Source organism: Carlito syrichta, unplaced genomic scaffold, assembly GCF_000164805.1.
Source record: "Carlito syrichta isolate Samal-C Ts95f unplaced genomic scaffold, Tarsius_syrichta-2.0.1 Scaffold119772, whole genome shotgun sequence".
Taxonomy (NCBI): Eukaryota; Metazoa; Chordata; class Mammalia; order Primates; family Tarsiidae; genus Carlito; species Carlito syrichta.
This window is the reverse complement of record NW_007063868.1, coordinates 563,331-587,300: the sequence shown is the minus strand read 5'-3', so window position 1 is coordinate 587,300 and position 23,970 is coordinate 563,331. Positions and strand designations below refer to the sequence as shown.

General features: G+C 44.6%; 1 protein-coding gene across 2 annotated transcripts in view; it reads right to left on the bottom strand.

Moving 5' to 3' along the window:
* Positions 1 to 23,970, bottom strand: part of SPTBN1 (spectrin beta, non-erythrocytic 1) — a 168,996-nt gene that overhangs the window by 27,826 nt on the left and 117,200 nt on the right. For both annotated transcript variants that reach the window (XM_008047968.1, XM_021707515.1), the window contains exons 10-19: positions 23,250 to 23,408; positions 22,279 to 22,581; positions 20,049 to 20,202; positions 18,083 to 18,953; positions 17,860 to 17,997; positions 16,292 to 17,048; positions 14,773 to 14,975; positions 8,715 to 8,805; positions 2,582 to 2,728; positions 1,421 to 1,684 (exon numbers count right to left, since the gene is read on the bottom strand). In XM_008047968.1, coding sequence (XP_008046159.1) covers positions 1,421 to 1,684; positions 2,582 to 2,728; positions 8,715 to 8,805; positions 14,773 to 14,975; positions 16,292 to 17,048; positions 17,860 to 17,997; positions 18,083 to 18,953; positions 20,049 to 20,202; positions 22,279 to 22,581; positions 23,250 to 23,408 — 3,087 coding nt within the window. The remainder of the gene's footprint in view (positions 1 to 1,420; positions 1,685 to 2,581; positions 2,729 to 8,714; positions 8,806 to 14,772; positions 14,976 to 16,291; positions 17,049 to 17,859; positions 17,998 to 18,082; positions 18,954 to 20,048; positions 20,203 to 22,278; positions 22,582 to 23,249; positions 23,409 to 23,970) is intronic.

The window sequence follows — 23,970 nt, the reverse complement described above, 5'->3', positions numbered from 1 at the left end:
TAATACTGTGTTTTTCTTGTTGATTCTGGAAATGTTCCAAGATGCTGTCAGGGTTAAAACCTCTTCACACAAAAGACAGTGGGTAGGCGAAGACTATGAAGGGAGACCCCCAAAAATGGGAATTTATTTATTAAAAGTGTGTATTTATCCTTACATATTTAACCCGCTGCACTTGGAGACATCTTGCATATCACCTATCAGTAACTTGACCGCACTTCTTAATGAAATAATGGAAAATGAATCACTGTATATCAAATAGTATAGCGTTGAAACTATTTTATGGTAATGTATTTGGTTTATAATGGAATTTTGGGCATTGAGGAACTTATTTATGACAAAAAAAAATCCAAAATTTTATCGATATTTTTCTTACATGTGATAATGTGTGAAAGAGTTACCGACATGTACTGCATGTTCATTGATACTTATTGTGCAACAGTAAGTTGTTTGACGTCTTCTTCTTGGTATTTTTCTGTTTGAGCAGATAATACAATCTCATTTTCTTCCTCCCACATTAATATGTAATTTACTGTCCAGTCTGATGTGGAAGGACACACTCATGATTCCCGAAAACCACTTTTCAACTGACTGATCATATCTCAGTATATATTCCATCTCTTTATTTGCTTTTTTGTGCAGCTGAATGAAAATCTTCAAGGACACATACATTTTTAAAAATTTGTGCTGGCATAAGTTTGCCTTGTATAATCACCAGCAATTGCTTTATGTCCTGAGAGGGGACAACAGAGTGTTTTGCTCAATTTATGATGAAGGGACATCTAAGTGCAAAGGGTTAAACTTCAGTCAACTTCAAAGTACTCTGTCTGATGCAATACACATAATCAAGATACTTTTTCCACTGCTCAAAAGAGTTTTTGAATTCATCAATGTTGATGTCCTTTAGTGCTTCTGTCATTTTTTGTTTCACCTCTTCCACATTGGTAAAATGTTTCCTTTTGAGGACTTTTTCCTTTTGAGGAAAACATGTTTCCTTTTGAGGAAAAAATGTTTCCTTTTGAGGAAAACAAAAAAAAGTCACTCAGGGTAAGACTGGTGAATAGGGATGATAGAGGATGGGGATCATGCTATTTTTGGTCAAAAACTGCTGAACACTCAGCATGGTGTGGGCAAGCTGTGTGTGTACATCACCCATCTGGAAATGGGCAAATGCACTGAAAGAATCTCCAAAAATGATTCACTGAAGCTGAATGCAGCCCCTCACAACAAAGCTAGCTGGTCCACTGATGCCAATGGGCTCCAGAACATTTGCCCAGCAGGGGAAGCTTGTTCTACAAGGGGTCTGCCCTCTGAAAGATAATTCCATTTTTTGGGGGGTGGGGGGGAAGGGTAACCTGTCGTTTAAGGGTAATGGCTGTAAAACAGACACAGGCCCAGGTATGTAGCTGCATTGTCCACTTGCCTGTTGCTTTTTCAGCAGGATGTTGACGCTGGTAAGGTCTTTTCCATAGTCATCAGATTGGATCTGACTCTCCAGGCCATGTAGCCATTTGTCCAGGTCTGCACAGCTCTGGGTGAAAAGTTCAGCCCTGTTTGCATCAAAGAGCCTCTGGGCCTTGGTCTGGGTGGTAGATTCAAGGACTTCCCACATTTTATGTAAACCAGTGAGTTTTTCCTTCACCACGGCTTCCGTCTCAGGCTTTTCTGAAATGAGCTGCATTCCTTCCTGGAAAATGCAAACCAGCATGGTTATAAATAAATAGCTTGCTACAGAAAAAAATGTCACCATGGAAAACAAACCTCAGATATTTGATCTTTTATTTATTTACTCATTCAACACACACACAAGTCTTTCCACATAAAGTTATTGCTGAGTAAAATCAATGATGGCCTAGTCTACGCACATTGTATGGGTTTCATGAGAGTTGAGAATAAGCGCTGCTCGCTGAAATACTTTCAACTGAGGCAATGGGACATTTCATGCTAACAACCTAAGATTCTATCCTCTCCACTCCATGCCTAAAGACCATATATAACATGTTATTTTAACTTTTAAGAGTCTGAAACAATATAAAAAGTGTGAAGGGAGAGAAGGAAGGGTGGGGAACTCTACATTCATTTTCAGTTATGTTGCACAGAATCTCTGTGCCCAAGTAACACATTATAACAAATGCTATAGTGACTGGTATACAGAAGTCACACAAGAAAAATAGGGAAAATTTAAAATACATATGTATTTTAAATTGCGTGCAACTGTATCTGATAAATGTGTCACAGTGCAACACAAACAGTATGATGAAGACAGTGGAAACCCTGCACGGGAGCTCACGTTCTCCCAGTAGTAGCAGGTGAGACGTATGATAGAACGGATACCCAGAATTCATTCCAAGAGGAATCAAGCCTTCTGTAACACATGGTTGGGTTTCTGCTTTTCTCCCATCTAGTGGGTTGAAGTTAGGAACCATAAGTGGAAGGGGAACAGCTACTAGCTGTGTAGCTTTCACAAATGATCAACAAGACTCAAAACACGCTAGGAAACGTGCTCAATAAAAAGGAGATCATCACCACTCTGAATATTTTCTCACCACAAACACATTGACCCTCATCAAACATTTTAGCTTACCTTCTCAATTTTGTCCAGCCATTCTTTGTTGGATGCGAGTTCTGCCATAAATGCTTGGTGTTTTAACCATTTACTATGCAGGTTTCTGGCTTCATCATAAGACATGTCCTGGGCTGTAAGCATCTTTTCATTGATCCAGAGGGACAGCTAGAGGAAAAATAAAATCAGGAAGGTTTCAGTGGTTATGATTCTAGACACCTGCCTTTTGTCTGCCTGTAAAGTGTTGGGTTTATGTCATACTATGCATATATGTACACGTTTCCACAACAACAGACCATCAAATATTTAACTTCACAACTCTGATCTGTCGTGACAGATGTTCATTATATGGAGTTTGAATCTGAGTTCTGCTCCAAACTGTGTATCTAACATTTAATCCAGAAGTACAAAAGCCTTGTGAGCCACCTTTCAAACTGCTTGGTACTCTTCACCAGCTTTTCCCACAAAGGCTTGTGTTTAAAATCCTGCCCTAACCAGTCAAAAACGTGTTTTTTTCCTCTTCCAAATACCTGTGTCACCTACACTGTGTTAATCATGATTGACTTTTACTACATTTGGCAATCTTCTTACTCTTAGTTCCTTTTATTAAAAACAAAACAAAACAAAAAAACCTACTCATTTATCCTCTCACCCACGAGTGCATCCATGGGAATGCCAAGAGGCATAAATAACTTGCTCACTGAGGGGCTAAGGCAACAATGATCCCCTTTCAATGTTTCCTTCTAGTTTAAGTCACCTTCACCTCTTTTTCTATAGCCTCTAGTTCTCTAAAGACCCTTCCATTCAGACCAAGAACACTTCACAGAACTTGATTTTGAGACCCAACATGTCTGCTTGGATCTGAACTCTGGAAAGCCACACAAAGGCCGTCAGTCGCTGAGGGATCTGAGAAGGGAGTTCTCTTGCGAGGGTCAGCCAAACGTCAGGCCCTGGACCCACTGTGGCTGGCTTTCATCCTGATTAGGTCCTGGCTCATCACTGTCTGCCTGTAACAGGCTGTGCCAGAGTCCTGATTCCTACTCCATTCACAGCGCTAACCCAGGAACAGCTTTTTGTTTGCCTAGGCCAAGATACACAAAGGAATGCAGGGTCAGCCCAGAATCAGAAGCAACCATTTTCAGGGCCCATGCCCTTCTCCTGAGTGACCGTGAGAAGCTCACTTTTACACCAGTCACTGTCCCAACAAATTTTCACCTGAACTGCTTCCTGGTTCTATCAACACAGTCTAAAAACGGCACATAAAACCAACAGAAATCCTTACACAATAACACTTCCAAGGTGATTTACTCTTGGCTCCAGGCAGCTGCTGGGAAAGGCTTCCCCATAAATTTGTTCTTTAGAAATGATGTCAAGGAGAATGGTATGGATCACAGGAGCAACCCTGGCTTTGAAAGTGAGTGGACTCTTAGGTACCATCCCTACCTTTCTTGGGCTTCACCATGAAGGGAAATGAGGTGGGGGGCTGGAAGCAAAAGGGAACTAGATCTTTGATGTTACTCTTTATTGAGGAAAAAACTACCAAATCTCATAAAGCCCCTTGTAACCAAAGACCATAGATCTGTTATAAAATAAGGACACTAAATTTCCTACTTTAAAATAATTACCTATGCTCCAGTTATCTGAGCAGCTAAAATCTGAAAGATTATGGCCATGTATTCAATCTTAGGGGAAAATAAGTTAAAGGGATACTAAATGATAAACTTACCCCTGTATTCTACACACACACAAGAAGGCATTTATTCTCTCAAAGTGCCAAGGACATTCATATATTTTCCCTATTCATAACCACCTACCCAAGAGGGATTTTAAAAAGGAGAGGTACAGCCAGGTGCAGTGGCTCAAGCCTCTAATCCCAGCACTTTGGGAGGCCTATGTGAGAGGACTGCCTGAGCCTAGGGGTGCGAGACCTGCCTGGGCAACTTGGTCTCTACAATACATCAAAAAATTAGCCAGGCATGGTAGTGTGTAGTTCAGCTACTTGAAAGGCAGAGGCAGAAGGAACACCTGAGCCCAGTAGGTGGAGGCTGCAGTGAATGTGAACATGCCACTGCACTCCAGCCTGGGAGACAAAGTGAGATTCTGACTAAAAAAAAAAAAAAAAAAAGAGAGAGAGTGAGACATTAAAATCAGAGGCTTATGAGCAAATCTGCTCTTTGCTGAACACATCATCCTACAGATAAAGTATCATGCAATACTGCACAATGAAACGGATCTGTGGAACTCGCTAGTTCATCAGCCCTTCATCAGCATTCTGGAACCAGAGCTACAGAGATTATTTGTGGGCATTTACAAAGGCCATTTAAGAATATACTCATTCTCTGCAGAAAAGAACACTGTGCAGATTGGGAAAAGATATGAAAAAATGCTTTGATCATTGAATTAAGCTAAGAGCAAAGCACTAACTCACGTCCCTGTGCCAGACGCATGTAGATGTACTGCCTGCCTGAGGAAAAAAAAATCAGTTCCACAAAATAGGAGATGTCATGTAAAAGAATAAAACAAGAAAGTAGTACCTTTTAAATAATTTATTCATTTTCCAGGACACCACATTTAAATAACACTACAAATATTATGATGACACCTACATCCCTATCTATAACCGGGAATAGGCAGGCCTCTGTTCATTCCCACTACCTTGCTAGTGTTTATGGGGCTGGCAGTAGGCAGATCTCACAGTCCTCACCTCCTCTAGCCAAGGCATCCATGAGTAAGGGAGTCTGAAAGAGACAAACCTCTGGATTCCCTGTTCCTTGAGCAATGCCAACAACCAGTAATGGTACTAAAGTTGACCTCTGCGTGCTGTGTAAGTACCTACTGGAATAATCAGTAGATCATCAAATGTAGGGCTGGGCTGTACACAAACACCAATCTTAAGAGTCTCTCTGGCTTTAAAAGTATATTTCGGCTGGGCGCAGTGGCTCAAGCCTGTAATCTCGGCACTTTGGGAGGCCAAGGTGAGGGGACTGCCTGAGTCCACGGGTTCGAGAACAGCCTGGGAAACTTGGCGAGACCTCATCTCTACAATAAATTTTAAAATTAGCTGGATGTGGTAGCGCGTGCCTGTGGTTCTGGCTGCTTGAAAGGTTGAGATGGAAGGATCGCCTGAGCCCAGCAGGTCGACACTGGGGTGACCGTGAGTATGCCACTACACTCCAGCCTGGGCAATGGAGTGAAACTTCAACTCAAAAAAATAAAAAAAGTATATTTTAATGAGGCTGAATGATAGGAAGTTTATAGCCAAAGACGACAGCATCGCATTTGCTTGTATTACTATACCAAGGGCTTGGCTACAGAGCCCTCAAACCTGACCTAAATTCCATAACCACGCAGAGGCTACACAAGCTGGCATGGGACACTGAACACCCCCCAGTAGACACTATAGCTGTACTAACCTTTAATGAGACTCAAGAAGACACAGGCAGAACAAGGGAAGAAAGGATAAACCAGGGAGATTTGGTAGAGCAGTCCCAAAAAGACCTGCAAATCATCTTCTGGACATCAAAAAGCCCAGCCCAAACCTTCCTGCATCCTTTGAGGGAATGTCTTGCAGGACAGAGGCCCTGGGCATGCCTAGCAGTCCCTGGAATGCAGCCAAGGTGTGTGTTAAGTAGTGAACTCCCTGTAACCAAGGATGTTAATTTAGAGCAAGTGGAAACAAAGATCTAAAGGTCTACGAAGACTGACTGTTTCCTGTGATTCAATTGGGAAGGACTATCATATTATTTACTTAATTTTTTCCACATTTCTATTTATAAATCTGTATATATGTAAGTGGAAAATAGACAACTGGAAATTTCAAATATAAACAGGTTTCTCTCAAGGGTTCCCTTGGCATTTCATCTGCTCTTTACCCAGCACTCTTCTCACATTTAACCTGGGTTTTGCTGTGGTTAGGTGAATGAATTTCATCATATTAACTTGCCCTTTAAAAGCAGGAGCATGGTCAGGTATGGTGGCCCATGCCTGTAATCCCAGCACTTTGGGAGGCTGAGATGAGAGGACTGCCTGAGCCCAGGAGTCAAGACAAGCCTGGACAATATGGCGAGATCTCGTCTCTACAATAAATAAAAAACTTAGCAGGTGGTACGTGCCTGTAGTTCCAGCTACTTGGAAGGCTGATGCAGAAGGACTGTCTGAGCCCAGCAGGTTGAGGCTGCAGTAGCCATGAGTGTGACATTGTACTCCAGCCTGGGCTACAGAGTGAGACTCTGACGCAAAAAAAAAGAAAAGAAAAAAGCAGGAGCATGGAATCCTGTTGATCTCACTCAACACCAGCAATATGGCCTTAAGTTAAAATGAGTCACTGATGGTGCGTCAAGGGAAACATCAAGGTGATATAGGTGCCACCAATCTGTGGAAGGCACAGCCCAGTCTGCAAACACCCCCTCATCCTGTTCACTTCCCCTAAGACACAATGGCCACTTGACATCCACTGTAGTATGACATGCAGCTCTATACTGCTACCTTCAGATCTCAGGACTCTCCTCTGTGTCTTTTCTTGGGATATGAATGCCTCTGTAAGTGAGCATCCTATTCAAATGGGTTGCTAATGCCTGCAAGTCACTTAGAAGAGGCACTCCTGTCTTCAGCCTGTCTGGCTCCAGGCAAATCCCCCAGAGACCTAGATTTGTCAATATGGTGCTTAAAGCTGACAGACCCTAAGCTACATAAGTTTATGGGCTTTCCTTCTTAAGGTTTAGCTGCAAGAGCATATTGTAAGATTCACAATAAGACAGCAGTTTAATGGACATGAAGGAGTGCTTGTCACAGATGATCTAATACTGCTGTCATTGGAGCCATGTTTCTTTTAATACACAGCCACATGTTTGCACGCAGGGTGTTTGCAATGATTGGAGTCATATTCTCAGCATATAACCGATCCTACTCCCATACTCAAGACCCCCCCCAAGACCCCTACAGCTTTGTGTCAATATTCTTCACCCCATTTTTGCCTTCTAATGAAGCAAAGAAGACTGAGTCTCATTCATTGTTTTTTGTTTTTTTTTTTGAGTTGGAGTCTCACTCTGTCGCCCAGAGTGGAGTGCAGTGGCACACACCCAGCCACCGCAGCCTCAACCTGCTGGGCTCCAGCGATCCTTCCACCTCAGCCTTCCAAGTAGCTGAAACTATAGGCGCGCACTACCACGCCTGGCTAATTTTTTGATTTATTGTAGAGATGAGGTCTCGCCAAGTTGCCCAGGCGATTCTTGAACCCGTGAGCTCAGGCAATCCACTCACCTCAGCCTCCCAAAGCGCAGGATTACAGGCTGAGCCACCAAGCCTGGCTTCATTCATTGTTATATGGCAGAAATATGATGTGCTCGTGTACTCATACATGAGAAGTCAGCGAGATGCTTTCTTCCAACTACCTTGCAGAAAGACTATTTTTCTGGCCAACTTTAGTTTTCAGTTTGTTTATGCATGTATCAGGAGAGCATGAACTAGTATGAGAATCATCAGATTAATATATGTTAAACTTTGGTGTTTGGAATCAGGATTACTGCTCTCCTCATGTCAGATACACATTAGGAATCCGAAAGATGGATATTTGAAGGTCTTATGTGAGTAAGAAACTTAATTTATATTTTTTAAATCTCTGTTTTTTATTTGGTAGCCAGTTTCAGTTCCTTCTAGTTCTTTCCTTCCATACCATTGAAGTATACATTGCTTTAAAGAGTTAAAACATAATACTAAATACTTGTAGACTGCACACCATTCTAGGACATCACTATCCAATAGAACTTTCTACAGCACTGGAAGTTTCTGTGTCTGTGTTGTCCAATATGGTAGCCATTAGTCACAGCTGGCAACTGAGTACTTAAAATACAGCTAATGAAAGAGGAACTACACTACTAATTTTATTTAATTTTAATTAATTTAGAATGAAATAGCTACATGGAGCTGGTGGCTATTGCAATGGACAGTATAGTTCTATATTACAGCATCCTAGAGTATAATCATCTAGCTACTCTAAAAGGAAGCATGAAGTTTGGAGAACCAACAAAGTGCCACTTAGCCCTGCCTATAATTCAAATGGGTGATATGAATTTCTGGCTTTATTAATTTTATAATTCAAAAGGTTCTTCTGCTGGCAATTGTTACTGTCAAAAACTGAAATTAAAGGGCAGCATACCTCTTGACAGTCTTGGAGGAATTTCTGAAGATCCCTGTTGTCCTTCAATCTCATCAGAAGTTCACTGGCTGCCTCTCGATTCTTCCTATGTCTGTCAGAATGGTAACAAAAATAAGTTTAAGTCAATTTATCGCAGGGCGTGGTGGCTCATGCCTGTAATCCCAGCACTTTGGAAGGTGGAGGCGAGAGGGTTGCCTGAGTCCAGGGGTTCGGGACCAGCCTGGGCAACCTGGCGAGACCTCATCTCTACAATAAATCAAAAAATTAGACAGACGTGGTGGCGTGTGCCTGTAGTTCCAGCTACTTGGAAAGCTGAAGCAGAAGGACAGCCTGAACCCGGCAGGTCAAGGCTGTGGTGGCCGTGAACGTGTCATTGCACTCCAGCCTGGGCGACAGAGTGAGACTCCAACTCAAACAAACAAACAAAAAGAACAAAGTCAATTTCTTTCTTGGGTTTCCATCTATGCTGAAGTTCACTTACAGCTCTCAATTATGTGAAGGAGACAAGATAAATAAGAGATGTTAGCATCCTCCAATTGGGTAAGCCATGATACAGGAGAGACCCAAACACCTGTCCCACAGGTTGTGTTTGGCTACACAACAGGTCAAACATATAGTCACATGATCTGTATAAATTTGGTGCTTCCAAATCTGGTGCTGGAAAAAAAAATGTGGGCACTGTGTACAGTTCCCATTTTAAGCACTGTGGGAGAATGTGAAACTTTCTTTTTTTTTGAGTTGGAGTCTCACTCTGTTGCCCAGACTGGAGTGCAGTGGCCGCTCCCAGCCACCGCAGCCTTGACCTGCTGGGCTCTGGTGATCCTTCTGCCTCAGCCTTCCAAGTAGCTGGAACTACAGGCGCGCGCTACCACGCCGGGCTAATTTTTGATTTACTGTAGAGATGAGGTCTCGCCAAGTTGCCCAAGCGGGTCTCGAACCCGCGGGCTCAGGCAATCCACTCACCTCAGCCTCCCAAAGCGCTGGGATTACAGGCTGAGCCACGGAACCCGGCTGAAACCTACTTTCAAGGAACTCTTAACTGGGTGACATGTACAGGGCTAAGAAAAAATATATAATGATGTAACTGGCTTTAAACAAATGTTTCCTGATAAGCAGATTCCCATTTCAGAAAGATTCACCAAAAACAAACAGTACCAAAAAAATGAATCACATTTTTAGACTTTGAGATTATATGCTTATTCAAAGTCACTTCTAATTAATAGATAGCAGTAACTAAGGCTCAAAGAAGTTAAGCCACAAAACCTTAAATGAGTTAACTCATAAGAACCAGAAAGAGCTGCACTCAGTGAATGATAAGTGAACAGAGAGTGCATGCTTCCCAGTGTGGATGCAGTACTCCTGGCTCCCTCTTCCCTGGCATGAAGGCACCAGCACTCTCTGGCAAGTTTCCTTCAAGCACCCAGCGGCTTAGGTTCTCCACCAGAAACTAAAGAACAGCAACATGATGCTGTGAAAAGGATCGCCTTTCAGTGGCTCCACTGCCAACAGGGGAAGATTCATTAGGAATCAAGGAACACTGCGAGGCACACACTTCCCTGATACCCTAGTCACCTGAGCAAGAAAGCCCGTCTGTGTTCAGGGTATTAAGAGGGATAAACGCAGGGTGCACATGAGGAGAGCTGGGTTTTCATTCAGATTCTCAAAGCAATTTCTCACTGCCAAGTGCCTGGACAAGGTCCCTCCTCCATCTCCACCAGCCTGCAGCAGGGACGGGGAAGATACACAGCCTTGGATTATCCACAGGGCTGAGAAAGCAGCTCGGGGGAACACATGCCACTGACTGGCGTCTGAAGAATCTCCTCAGGAGAAATAAAGATCTTATAGTGATGGATGTGTCACACAGGCCCTCAGTGGATGCTGACAAACAAAGGGCATCATCTGCCTAGAGAACCAAAGGAAAAGTCCTCCCTCCTATGGCCCTTTGCAGGTACCAGTGTTTACAAAATAGCAGGAATCGTGAATGTTTATTTATATTCATGATATATATTTATATCTTATATAATATATTAAATTATATAAATTTATGTATAGTATTATATAAATTACTTTGAACAAAATACTGTCAGGTAGATGTTAGGTACATGCAATGACTTTTTTTAAATTCGAAAGGGGTTACATAGCTTCAGGAAAGGGGATCTTAATATGCTTATACCACTTAGGCAAAATGCAAACAGAAAATCAGTCACTGTATAATGCTAAATGAAAGGAGCTTATGTATATTAAAGGATACAGGACTCCAAGGCAAAAAAATATTAGAAAGCAAACACTAAAATGGCATGTGCTAGAGATGGGATTAAGGACAGCAGTTCCTCTCGCAAATATGTTAAAACATTTATTGCTTTTATAACAAAAAATTATAAAGGACAGAGCCACTTTGTGTCATTGCTATCCATCATCAGAAACCAAAAATGAAAAATAAAAAAACCAAAATTCTGTTAGCAAATTTGAATTTAAAAGAATTAGTCCTTTAAAAAATGTGGGTCTATTCGTGACCTGCCTGGGCAACTTGACGAGACCTCATCTCTACAACAAATCAAAAATTAGCCGGGCATGGTAGCGCGCGTCTGTAGTTGCAGCTACTTGGAAGGCTGAGGTGGAAGGATCGCTGGAGCCCAGCAGGTCGAGGCTGCGGTGGCTGGGAGTGGCCATTGTACTCCAGTCTGGGCAACAGAGTGAGACTTCAAAAAAAAAAAAAAAAAAAAAAAGTGGGTCTAGAAAAGTTCTTGAAGTTCCCTACCCTCAAATTCCAGTTCTAATTCTATGGGAGTTTAAGAAAATAAAGCAAGTCTTCAGGAGAGAGGTAATAAGTTGGACTTAGTGACAAAATGCAAGAGTCCTGCCTTTAGCCAATGGCCCTGAATAAGAGATCCTGTTTCCTACAGCAAAGCATCTCACAAAGTGCCATGATGGTGAGGAAGAAACCCAGATTACTGCAAGTTTCAAGAGGGCATGCAAAACTCACTAAGGGACAACATTCACAAAGGGAGAAATATAACCAGACAGAGCCCAAATGTATTTCTAAGTCTCACGCACACCTAGCTGATGTCTGCCCAGGCACCTTTTCTCTTGTAGTGAGACCATGAAGATGGGAAGAGGGAGGAAGAGACTGAGTCCCAGGTCCAAGTGACACTGGCCTACAGGCAGGAGTGACGATGGCCTTTGTGCGATGTGTTCCCAGGAGTGAAACACAGCCCGCAGGCAGCTGGGGCTGTCGCTGACTCAGAAAACATTCGAAAGTAGTGAGTGTGGCTTCACCACTTACTAGTAGCAACCAACGGTATTCATCGGAAGTGAAAGTCAGGAAATTCTCTTAAGGTTGGATCATGGAATCAATTACAGGGAAGGGCCTGGAAGGACTTTCTAAAACTTGGCTGCAATTTCCACAGTCCTAAGAGTGCTCTTGGGTCGGGGCAAGGTTCTCTTGCTTCGTTTCCATTTCTCATCTCCTGCCCCCATAACGAGACTCAAAAGCTCCCTCATCACATGAAGCAGATGCTAGGTGTAATTGGTCCCTGTGAAGGGTCACGAATCTCAGGTACAATAGTTTGGTGACTTCTTTCCCCTATGAGGGAAGGTCTTACTGTTTGGAGCCGGATACTGTTTCTTGTTCCCCAAGACCTGCACTGTGGTGCAGGAGGCTCCTTCCCTGTTCACACTCCTAGGGCAGGCTGAGGAAGGTTTCTACCCCGCACTGGCACTTTGAAGGCCACTTGTGCCCCGCCCACATCTGTTGGAGTCAGTATCTTTGTTCTGGCACTTTCTTTCATTTCAGTAACTCAGGAGATTTCTGAATGTAAGTGCATTATAATGACTTTACATTCTACAAGAGTGGCTTTACCAAGTCATCAGAACACTTCTGGGCAAGGGGATTAGGGCTGAAGGTTTAGATGTTTACTTAGCCTGTGCTCCTACAACACCTGGAACTCAGAGATGTGTATGTTTTTATAAAAGACAAGTATCCTCTAGGGTCAGTTTCAGATCTTGAGGCCTCTGGGGACATTACAGTGAACCCAAAATTCAGAAAACACCAGCTGAGAAAAATAAGGCTATGTGGTTCTCCTGAGGGCAGATCAATGGAAAACCCTCCTCCTTCCATCTTTCTTATTACGCTTATTGCTGTGCCAGATCACCTTAACGTTTCTTTTTAAAACTGAGAAATCCTAAGGAAGTTCTGGAGCTCCAGGAGCCTACGCTCTTAGTCAAGAGCAACAGGGAAGTTAAGCCATAAAAAAGAGCTGCTGGAATGTTCTCTTGCATCCAAGAGTCCCGGTCTTGACAGTGTCACTTGCTTCCAACAACCCTGTGCAGCTGCAGCACTGAGGACATACAAATAAACTGAGAAAGCAGCAAGGCACTGTATGCCTGCCTGAACACATATGTCCCCAGTGGTCAGGCCTGCCTTTAGGAAACCAGCTGTGTGCATCCAACATGGAAGAACACAAGATATCATATTTACAAAATAACGAGAGTATTAATATTAGAAAAAAATGAACTTCTTTTTCTCTAGATTAAGAATGCCTTGCCCAATCTCTGTTTTTCACACACTCATTTAAGAAGGGTTTGGTGGAGGAATTTTTTGTTTTTGGTGATTTTTAAGCCTGTTTTCCCTTGTGAGAGAAGGTCCTGCTTTACAGAGCTGGATACTGTTTCTGGCTTCCCAAAAACTGCACTATGGCTGGAATGTCCCTTCTGTCTTTCAGTACCATCCTTCAAACACACAGCTTAGGCTCTAAATCAGTTAAAAAAAAAAAAACCCACTGAAAGTGCTAAAGCCAGGAGCTCATTCTTATGAGAAAAAGAGTACCTCCCCGCTCCACCTCATCTTATTTGAAGTCAGCCTGCCCAAGGATCCTGGGAAGACCCTCTTAGATATGGTAAACAGCAAGAAGTTTTCCTTTTCAATGCACTTGAAGATCAGAGTCAGAGGAGACACCTTGAAGAAGAGATTGCTTCTTGATGACATTAGTTGCACAATGAGCCCTTAAATCCAGCCCAAACTGGGACCAGTGAGGTTCAGCTGGAATAGAGGCTAGCAACTGATCCAGACTAGAACCGGTTCATGCTAGCATATCCAACCCTCACTCTGCCTGAACTTCAGTGACCAGGACAGGGCAAGCGTAAGGGGAGAGTCAAAGAGTTAGGGTCAAATGGAGTACAGTAGCCTCCAGTCAGGGAGAAAATATTTTAGAAACACACACAAAAAAAGAAAAAAATAAATAATTTAGAGAACAGAAATTTTAAAAAGAGTATCCAACCCTGGAGAGGCCCTGGCAGAAGAGAAAAACATGGCCTCTTTCATTATGAAGAAGATCCCATTACAGCATTATTCAATTTTCTAAAAAAGGCTGATAATGTTCCTTTGTGGCTCTGCTGGGTACTCAGGACAAGCAAGCCTCATCCTCCCTTCCCACTGTTTCTTGACAGGCTTCAGAGAAGCTGCATATGGATGAAAGTGAACGTGCGCTTGGCTGGGAAAATGCCTAGTTTTCAGGATCCGCTTGGGTGACACATGTGTGTCAGTTCTCGAAGAGCATGGCTTACACTCGATTGCTACACAGCATTACAGCCCTTACAGGTCTTTGGTTAATGACTAGCTCAGCTTCCCAGGCTTTCTTTTCTTTTGTGGATACTTGTACATGGCTTACAAGAACCACATTCTCAGGTACAGATGGACAGAGTGGAATGACAGACAACGGAGACTAGAGGAAGGTGAGAGTTGAAAAATTACCTATTGGGTAAACATTCACTATTCAGGTGATACGTGCACTAACAGACAGATGTCACTAATATGTAGCATGTGTGTTTAAGAAATCTGCACTTGCACCCCCTAAGTATATAAAAATTAAAAAAGAACCACATTCTCAGGCAGCCATGCATTGCTCACTCATTTTCCATGTGGGTAGATGAAATTCTGCTGGGTGCCCAACATTCTGCCCACTGGGAAATTGATACCCCCAGTCCCAAGGATTCTGGTCAACGATTCAGAAGCTTGAGTCGCAAGGTGCAAGAGTCCCTTCAGAACCTCAGCAAACCATACCTGTCATCAATAGAGTCCACCTTCTCCTGGATACGATCTGAGTTGATGTTCCCATCGCTCACCAGCCTCCGGCCCGTCTCCACCACAGCATTGATCTTCTCCTCGTTGGCATCCATGGTGGTCATGAAGTCCTCTTGTTTTTTAATAGCTGCTTCAGCTCCTTCCAAAGTGGTGGGCATTTCAGTGTGAGCCAAAACATACTCCTTTATTTAAAGAGGACAAAAAAATCATAACAGGATGACATGTCAATGGAAGAACTCATTTTCCTATATTCATCTTCTGTATTTCCAGGCAATACGTTACACAACACTGACACGAAATAATCAAATCACATCAAATTAAAAAAATGTTTTAATCCCCAGTGAGACACTGTAAGTGACTACATTTCCCTAAATGGTTAAATGCTCTAAATTTTTTTCCCCAAAGAGTGAGAAAAGTAACCAAAGCTTTGTATATCGGCTCCAAAGGCCCTCTCGTGTGCCTGTGAAGACAACAGCAGCATACCCTTCGTGCTCTTTTATCTATTTATTTTTTTTGAGTTGGAGTCTCACTCTGTCCCCCACACTGGAATACAGTGGCCACTCCCGGCCACTGCAGCCTCGACCCGCTGGGCTCCGGCGATCCTTCCGCCTCAGCCTTCCAAGTAGCCGGAAGTACAGGCATGCGCCACCACGCCCGGCTGATTTTTTGATTTATTGTAGAGATGAGGTCTCGCTGCCCAGGCGGGTCTCGAACTCGCAGGCTCAGGCAATCCACTCACCTCAGCCTCCCAAAGGCGTGGGATTACAGGCTGAGCCACCGAGCCCGGCTCCTTCGTGCTCTTTTAAAAGAGATTAATAACCCTGATGTTCGTGACCATCCTTAGCCACTTTTCCTTCTCTAAGTCCCTGATAGCTTCTAGAGCAAGAAAACAGAGCCATTTGGATTAAAAAAAAAAAAAAAAGCCCAAACAAAACATCTCATTTTACCTTTTTTTTTGAGTCAGAGTCTCACTCTGTCACCCAGACTGGAGTGCAGTAGCATGCTCATGGCCTAGACTAAAGCCTTGCCCTACTGGGCTCAGGTGATCCTTCCACCTCCAAGTAGCCAGAACTACAGGTGTGCACTACCACACCCGGCTAATTTTTTGATATATTGTAGAGATGAGGTCTCATCAAGGTGTCCGGGCTGGTCTCAAACCCCTGGGGCTCAGGTAATTCTCTCGCCTTGGCCTACCAAAGTGCTGGGATTACAGGCTTCAGCCACCGCGCCCAGCCTCATTTTACCTTTTTCGATGGGATCAATATATACTATGACATGAGAGGTCTCCGACAGTGGCTGAAATTGAACCCTGCTCTGCCAGACAAGGCAGCTCCTGTGAAGCTTAGTTCCTGTCCCTTACATTGTAATGGATTTTAATGCCTTAAGGGTTGAGGGGGAAAGATATATGTTATTCATCTAATTTCACATAGATGTGGTTTAAAGCAGTAGCCCTGGCCTGCTCTAACAGAAAGGAAGCAAAGACAGTGGTGAGCCTTACCTGGTTGTTGAGAAAGGCCTCGGCTTGCTTCGTGTCTCTGAGGAACTGCTGGTAGGCATGTGACTGGGAGAGGAGATTTTGCCTGTTCTCCCACATTTTGTGGAGTTCATTCCATCCAGTGTCCAAGGCCTGCAGCCGCTGCCGCAGAAACATGTACTGGGCGTCGGTCTGCCCCTGGGTGACCATCTCACCCATGTCCCTCATCTTCTGGTAGTCCTCCTCATAGTTGTCGATCTCGTTTTTGATGTTCTCATGCTGGGTGAGCAGCTTCTCCGCCTCAGTCAGGGTGTTGGGCATATCTTCTGAGGCGATGGCCGTCTGGGTCCTGGAGAGCCAGGACTGGAAGTCGTCCAAGTCCCGCAGGAACTGCTGCAGCTTGCTGGCCTCTCCCAGGGAGGCCTCTCGGTTTTTCAGGGTGGTCTTCATCTCCTCCCACACGTCGCTGATCTCGGCCAGCCGAGACAGGATGGCCTGAGCCTGGTCAGGGTGCTCGGACTCCAGCTTCTCCGCCTCCTTCTGCAGGTCGCTCAGCTTTGCCTCGATGGCCACCAAGTCTCGCTCCATGCCGGTCAGCTTACGCTGCAGAGCCATGACACCGGCCAGGTCATTGCCCAGGTCCTGGGTGGACTCGATAACCTTGGTCTTTTCCCGAATCCAGGATTTGGTTTCATTGCACTCGAGGTGGTAGTTCTGGATGCTCAGGGCAGACAGAAGAGCATCTTTCTTCCTGTCGACTAGTTCTCTGAACTGACTCCACCTGTAAGTGCAGGGGGCAGTAGAGAGAGCAGCATGAAAAAAGGAGACTGGCCATGCTGGATAGCAAAACGAACAGTGCGTGTGTTTTCTCCATCTTTGCTTTGACTACACACTTTTTGGAAATCCATCTTTCAGAATATGAACACTAAATACTATAGAAATAGCTCAGGGACACAATGTGACTGGAAAAAGGCTGATATGAAGAGGGACAAGTTAAAGAGCTTTACTGCGAGCAGTTACAACATCTCTGTACCCAGAGTCAATCAATTCATGTCAGTCACACACATTTTACTCATCTCTGAACTGCATGTAATGAACATTTTCCAAATCTATGGCTGACAGCAACCTTCACAGCCAAGGCCAGCTGGCCACCACAACCTACTCAAATGGGTTTACTCAATACAAAGATAAGACCAGGACAAAGGTCCGCCCTGACAACCAGACTTTCACTGGCAAATTAAGTCTCAAACATGCCAGAATCCGATCCCAGAAATTTTTAAAAGGGACAGCTTGGGTACCACCTTAATGCCTTTTACTATGCTGGGCATAGGCTACCCCAAGTCCTAACTAATTCTGATGTGGCAGGGGCAGGTGTCAGACTGACTTGAATCATCCTCCTGCCCTGAATGACATCACCCTAAGAGAATTCTTGCAAAATGAAGACATGTCGATGGACATATGCCAATGCCATGACATCAGCGCAGTGATGCCAGTGACTCTGTGCAAGAAGCTCTCAACAGCAAGGCTTGGCGAGTCACCTCACCTGCCCTCGTCCCACATGGGCACTGGCACACTGCTGGCCTCACACTCACCTCGTGTTGAGTTTGTCCTGCTGGGCTTTGATTTCCTTCTCGCATGGGTGGCCACTGTGCATCAGCTGACGTGCAATCTGGTTCACCACCGCGACCCGGGAAGCCTGGTTGTTCATCTCCGGTTCTAGGCTCTCAAATCTGAAATGACAGTCCAATAGGGTGTCACCTCCTTAGCCACTGGTGGTCACGGGGTGGGAGGCGTGCCCAGCAGCGCCCTGCTCACCTGTGCTGGATAACCTCCAGGTCCTCCAACTTCTCTGGGATCTGCATGTTGTTGAGCCACTGCTCCTTCTCGTCGATCCAGAGCTCACAGGCGTCAGCCTCGCTGAACATCTTGTACAGGGCCAGGGTGTCCTGGAGGGCCTGCTTGCGCAGCCGTGTCAGCTCTGCCACCTCCTTGTACCGCTCCTCGATGCCCGACAGCCTGCCCCTCACGTCTGGAGACTCGGCGTGCTCCTGGGGGAGGGCGTTGGCTTGATCGTGCAGCGTGTCGAGGGTGGGCCGATAGTTGGCGATCTCTTCCGCCACATCTTTGTGTTTCTTGACCAGAGACTGTGTGGAGTACTCATCGTGGCCCACGTCGCTGCTGGAGACGATCTTGAGGATGTCCAGCATCCAGGCGTCGATATCATCAGCATCCGCCTGGAACTGGTGCAGCAGGGAGGCCTCCTCCAGGCGCTTCTTCCGAATGGCCGAGAGCTGCCCCAGGTTGGCCCACTGCTCCCGGATGTAAATGATCCTCTCGCGGATCTTCTCGGAACCGAAGTGCTCCTCCGCAATCATGTCTTCGCCTTCCTTGATGGCCTGCTCAAAGTGGCCACTGCGGCCGCTCATCTCATCCTCGAATGCCCGGTGCTTGCTGAGCAGGCGCATGACACTGGTTAGGTCTTTCCCATAATCGTCGGAGGACAGGATCTTCTCCTTCTCCCGTATCCAGCCTTCCTCTTCTGCCATCTCCCAGAAGAATTTCCAGAGGCGACGGGACTCTTCCAGACGGGCCCGGCGCTCAGCTGCCAGCTGGCAGAGCTCTTGATAACAGAACTCCATGTGGGCCACGCGGTCTCGGATGACCTGGGGGTCGCAGGGCTTGTAACCTGTTTAACACCAAGGAAGGAATGTGTGTGTGGGACAGAGTTTAGCATGGGCTCCTGCTCATCTGCAGGCAGTAAACTACACCCCATCGTCTTACGATCTGATTACCAGTTCACTTCTAAATCTAAATGCAGGGCCATGCAATGGAACACCTCAAGAATCTTGACTGGAACAGGAAGGAGAGGCAATGATAAGCATTGGTTTTTTTTGGCCCAACCATAGACAAAGTGATCATTTCCAAGTAAAGAAAACACACGTAAAAAAAAAAAAAAAGAAACGCATGAATCATATGAAAGAAGGCAGCTGCATTTGTTTGAAAAAATTAGGAAGCAAAATCAAACCTTTCTAAACAAATCTTCAAACAGAGGTACATGCCACTGTGTGTGAAAGCCATGATCTACCTAAACAGCCTATACCAGGGTGGTAGTGAATGGCCACAGAGTGTCATCTAGCAAAATCTCACTACCAAACATCATGCCACTTTAAACCAAGCAACCTTTGAGTATTTAAGGAAAGGATGTGTCTGTTTCAGAAAAACAGGCCAGGTACGGTGGCTCATACCTATAAATCCCAGCACTTTGGGAGGCTGAGATGAAAGGATTGCCTGAGCCCAAGGACTCAAGACTAGCCTAGACAACATAGTGACCCCTCATCTCTACCAAAAAAAAAAAAAAATTAGCCGGGTATAGTGGTGCATACCTGTAGTCCTAGCTACTCAGAAAGCTGAGGTGGGAGAATCGTCTGAGCCCGGAGGTTAAGGCTGCAGTGAGCCATGATTGTGCCACTGCACTCCAGCCTGGGTGACACAGTGAGATCCCACCCGACTCAAAAAAAAATAAAAGGAAGGGCAACCCCTTCAATCCCCTCCCACTATGGGAGCTTTTCTGTCCTTTCAATAAATCCTGCCTTTAAAAAAAAGGAAAGAAAGGAAAAACAAGACAGAATTTGTGTTCAGAAGGCCACCCTGCTACATCTCGGTTTCCCATGACAAACCCACCAGAAACAGTGACTTCAGCAGCCCACTGCCACGCAACTTATGTACCTCTATAATAAATAATCTCTGGTGACCAGGAGATAATGCTATGATCTATCCTCACCTTCCCCATCTGTTGCAAACTTCTGGGCAGAAGCATTGACGGCTCTCACTCGCTCTGCCTGGATGCCAATGTCTGCTTCAACCAGGGCATGCTTCTGTAACAGGTCTTCCACGCCGAGCAAGTGTTTGCCATAGTCTTGAGACAGTAATAGCACCTATACACAAGAAGCAACAGAAAGGACATCTGTGAATACAACTTTGACTTTAGTATCACATAATCTTCAGACAAGCAGAGAGCCATCCAAGATGCACTTTCTCTCTAGCCTGCCATGGACCTCACACCTTCAGGGGAAGGTGATGGCAGAAAGCCAATGTCAGGGGAGATATAATAAACTAAAGAGCATTGACCTTGAAGTAAACAAGCCAAATCTACACTAAAAAGTACAACAGAAAAGGGGGGAAGAGAGACGACTTGTATGAAAGATTCCAAAACATGAGGCTTCAAGAAGGAACTGCTATAGCAACAACTACTCAAGAGGGTAAGAGATAAAGGTAATAGACTTGGTAACATCAAAGTTTAAAAAATATTTTAGAAGCGGCTGATCCCTTAAGTGAATGCTTTTCATGTTAAGAGTTTACTAGTGGCTAGGCACGGTGGCTCATGCCTGTAATCTCAGTACTTTGGGAGACCGAGGTGGGAGGACTGCTTGAGCCCAGGAGTTCAAGACCAGCCTAGACAACATAGTGAGACCTCATCAAGACCAGCCTAGAAAACATAGTGAGATAAAAAATTAGCTAGGCATGGTGGTTCACACCTGTAGCTCAGGAATGCCTGATCCCAGAAGGTCGAGGCTGTGGTAAACTGTGATCGTACCACTGCAATCCAGACTGGGTGACAGAGTGAGATCCCAATTCAAAATAAAAAAGTTTTTTGGCATGCCTCTACCTCTACCATATTTATACTATCAATGGGAGAAGACTCTAGTTGAAAAGCCTACAGGCTACATAATTAATCCAGTAACGAGAATAGGGTCAGGTGGCTATCTTGCTTAGTAGACTCCAAATAACTTCTTGGGTTTAAGTTTAAACCTACTGACATTTTCTTGTTTCTTCCACCAATCAGCCAAATGTGGGAGCCTCATCCTATATCCTCACCAGATAGAATTTCTACTTCACTTTTGCTTCAGAGAAGCTTCTGGGCCAACCTGAATTATAATGTACATCATGATTTATAAAATGGAAAGCACACTTCTCTGCTACATTTTGTGAACATCTCTATTTTAAAAGGTCAAGAGAGACCATACCTAAGAATATCATAAATCTGGAACAATAGGAGGGAAAACTGACGGTGTCAGCTGACCTTGCCCCTGTCAGGAACAATTCAAGAGGCGAGCAACAGATGAGGGCTTACATCCCAGGAAGGAAATCTCTTGCGTTAAGGTCAACCTTGGGAACACAGTGTGCTGAGATAAAGGAGGCTTCACAGACTGTCTGAAAACCGACCCATTCAGTTATATCTACCAGGCCAACTGCCTCCCAGCTAGAGAACTGCTTAACATGGATGAGTGTTCCATGGCCTGCATCAGAGGACACCAATGGGCATAGAGCTACGGCACAATGGCAGGTCTCCTCCTCAACAGGGGAAAAGCTTGGAACTCTATGCTCAGAGATGTCAGTAATGGAAGGGACAGTACAAACCAGCATGAACAACCACTGTCACCCAGTCATTCCCACCCTTGCAATAACTGGATGAGGCAGACAATAAGTTCACTGTACACTTAAGGATGAAGGAACGAAGCCCAGGGAGGTTAGGCAACTCAGACACTTACCGTGTGAACACCAGGTACCTGATTCCTGACCTGCACGCTGTCCACACCACCTACCACTCTCCTACCTGCCCATACCACCTCGCCCCCTCCCCGGAGAAGTACTACTCACTCATAGAAAGATCAATGAGACAGAAAGCTAGTTCAATCCTGCAGAATTAAAAAAGAAAACCACAATCTGATGGTAGATATATTCCCTACATTGGAATAGATCAAAATTAGATCTAATTACAGTCACAGACCTGCAGCTACTGAACTGTTCTTTGCTACAACATTTTCACACTCCATGTCTCATCTAATTCGTGAGCTGACAACTCTCCCACGGGTTAACATGGGCCCCTCTGGCTTTACAGGTGGGCCATTAGACAAGGAGCAGAACTGCAAGTTGGGGGTTAGTGGATGGGTCCCAAAAAGAGAGGTTTGGCTAGATCAGCCTTAGCCTCCTTCCTACAGATCAGGTTTTACCTTCATTTCGTCCATCCAGTCCATAATGTAGAGCATTTCCTGGAATATCTTCTGCAGCCCCAGATTCATCTCGAGCCGCTGTCTCCGGGCCCTGAGCAGTTCCAGCAGGTATTCCCAGAGCCGGATGACATTGTCCTTCCTTGCCGTGATGCGCTTGATGTCGTGGTAATTCTCGGCCTCAAGCTCCCTGGCCACGGCTACCACAGCCTGCACACGTTCCTCGTATGCAGCAATGTCTGTTTCGATGGCCTCGTGCTTTTTTGTGGCGGCCTCAACTGCAGGAAGGTCAAACCCAAAGTTGTCCTACAGAGAAAGAGAATGAAAAACAACACAAAATAAAAAAGCTATCTCACCTGAAAAACCGAAATGGAGAACAAGGGTGAAATCCTGAGCACACCTTAATCTCTGGTGGTCCTAAAGTCAAATCTGACTCCTGAGTCCTCCACCCCACTGGTCTCCTCAGCGCTCCCCAAAGCAAACCAGCAACTGCTCATTTTGCAGAGAAGCCCAGTTCCTATCTAGCACCTGACTTAAGAGACTGGAGCAGGTGACAGCTTTCATCGAGCAAGGGGAAAAGAAAGCTACTTTTGTTTATTTCACGAACAGTCTGCCTCGAAGGTTCACGAACAACTAGTCTAACTGCCTTGAAGGGTTAGCCTGTTGAAAAGCAAAGAAAAAAGGAAGATTGGTGAAATGTATATAATGTGAATAATTCACACACACTCACTGGCTCCAAACAAACTCTGCTAGAGCTGCTTCCAGATCTATGAAAAGTTAGATAAATACAAGAGAAAAGTATGTCGAAAATTATAAACATCCTCTTCTTGGTGGGAAGTAGGCAAGAAGACCTGGCAGTTCCTGCAGAACACAGACTGTCAATAAAGCACTGTACTGTGGTCCCAGGTCCCTTGGGTATGGTCTGTGTTTCTAGATTACCCCAGGAAAGGTCTCTTAAATATCAAGAGCGGAACCTGAGACACCAGGCGCTGGTTCTCACTCAGCCAGGTCTCCCTCATAGCTGCCTTGCGGTCGAATCTGCGGGCTAGCTGTTCCAGTTTCTCTTGTCTTATGAGCTCATTCCGCAGAGCCAGTTCTCGCTCATGTTCTGCTTTTTCCAGTCTTTCCCAGGCCTACAGAAATGAAAAGAAAAAAAAGTTTCCTGTCATGTTCAAGAAATGTTCCTTGGTGATAGTGGACAGCTAGTATTTTACAGAGACCTGAGAACTTGAAAAGGAAATCCCATTCCCACCCTCGCTGACTCTTCTCAGAAAAATCAAAAAAAAAAGATTATTTTTCTCTCAGTGTATACTCATGGGAACACTCTCCTCCTAACTAAATCTAAAGATTCCATGTCGTGTCATACTTGGAAAACAAAACTGTAGCTAGGAAGCAATGTAAGTATAAATTTCTTACTTTAAGAGGAATAAATAGTCTTAAACAGCTCTAATCATAAAAGGGTACAAGATTTTTCTAAGAAATCATATGAATCTCTCATCCACTTTACCCTGAACCACATTTTAAAAATTTACACATCCAAATATTTCTTAAAAATCCTGACCGATTCTCCGCGTTAAACTCATTCCCAAGAAACATGTCTCATTTCACATTTAAAAAAAATTTCAAACTCCCACTCAAAGGACTCTAAGCGTGTACCAATGAACACAGAATTCTAGATTTTTCAAATTTCTAGTT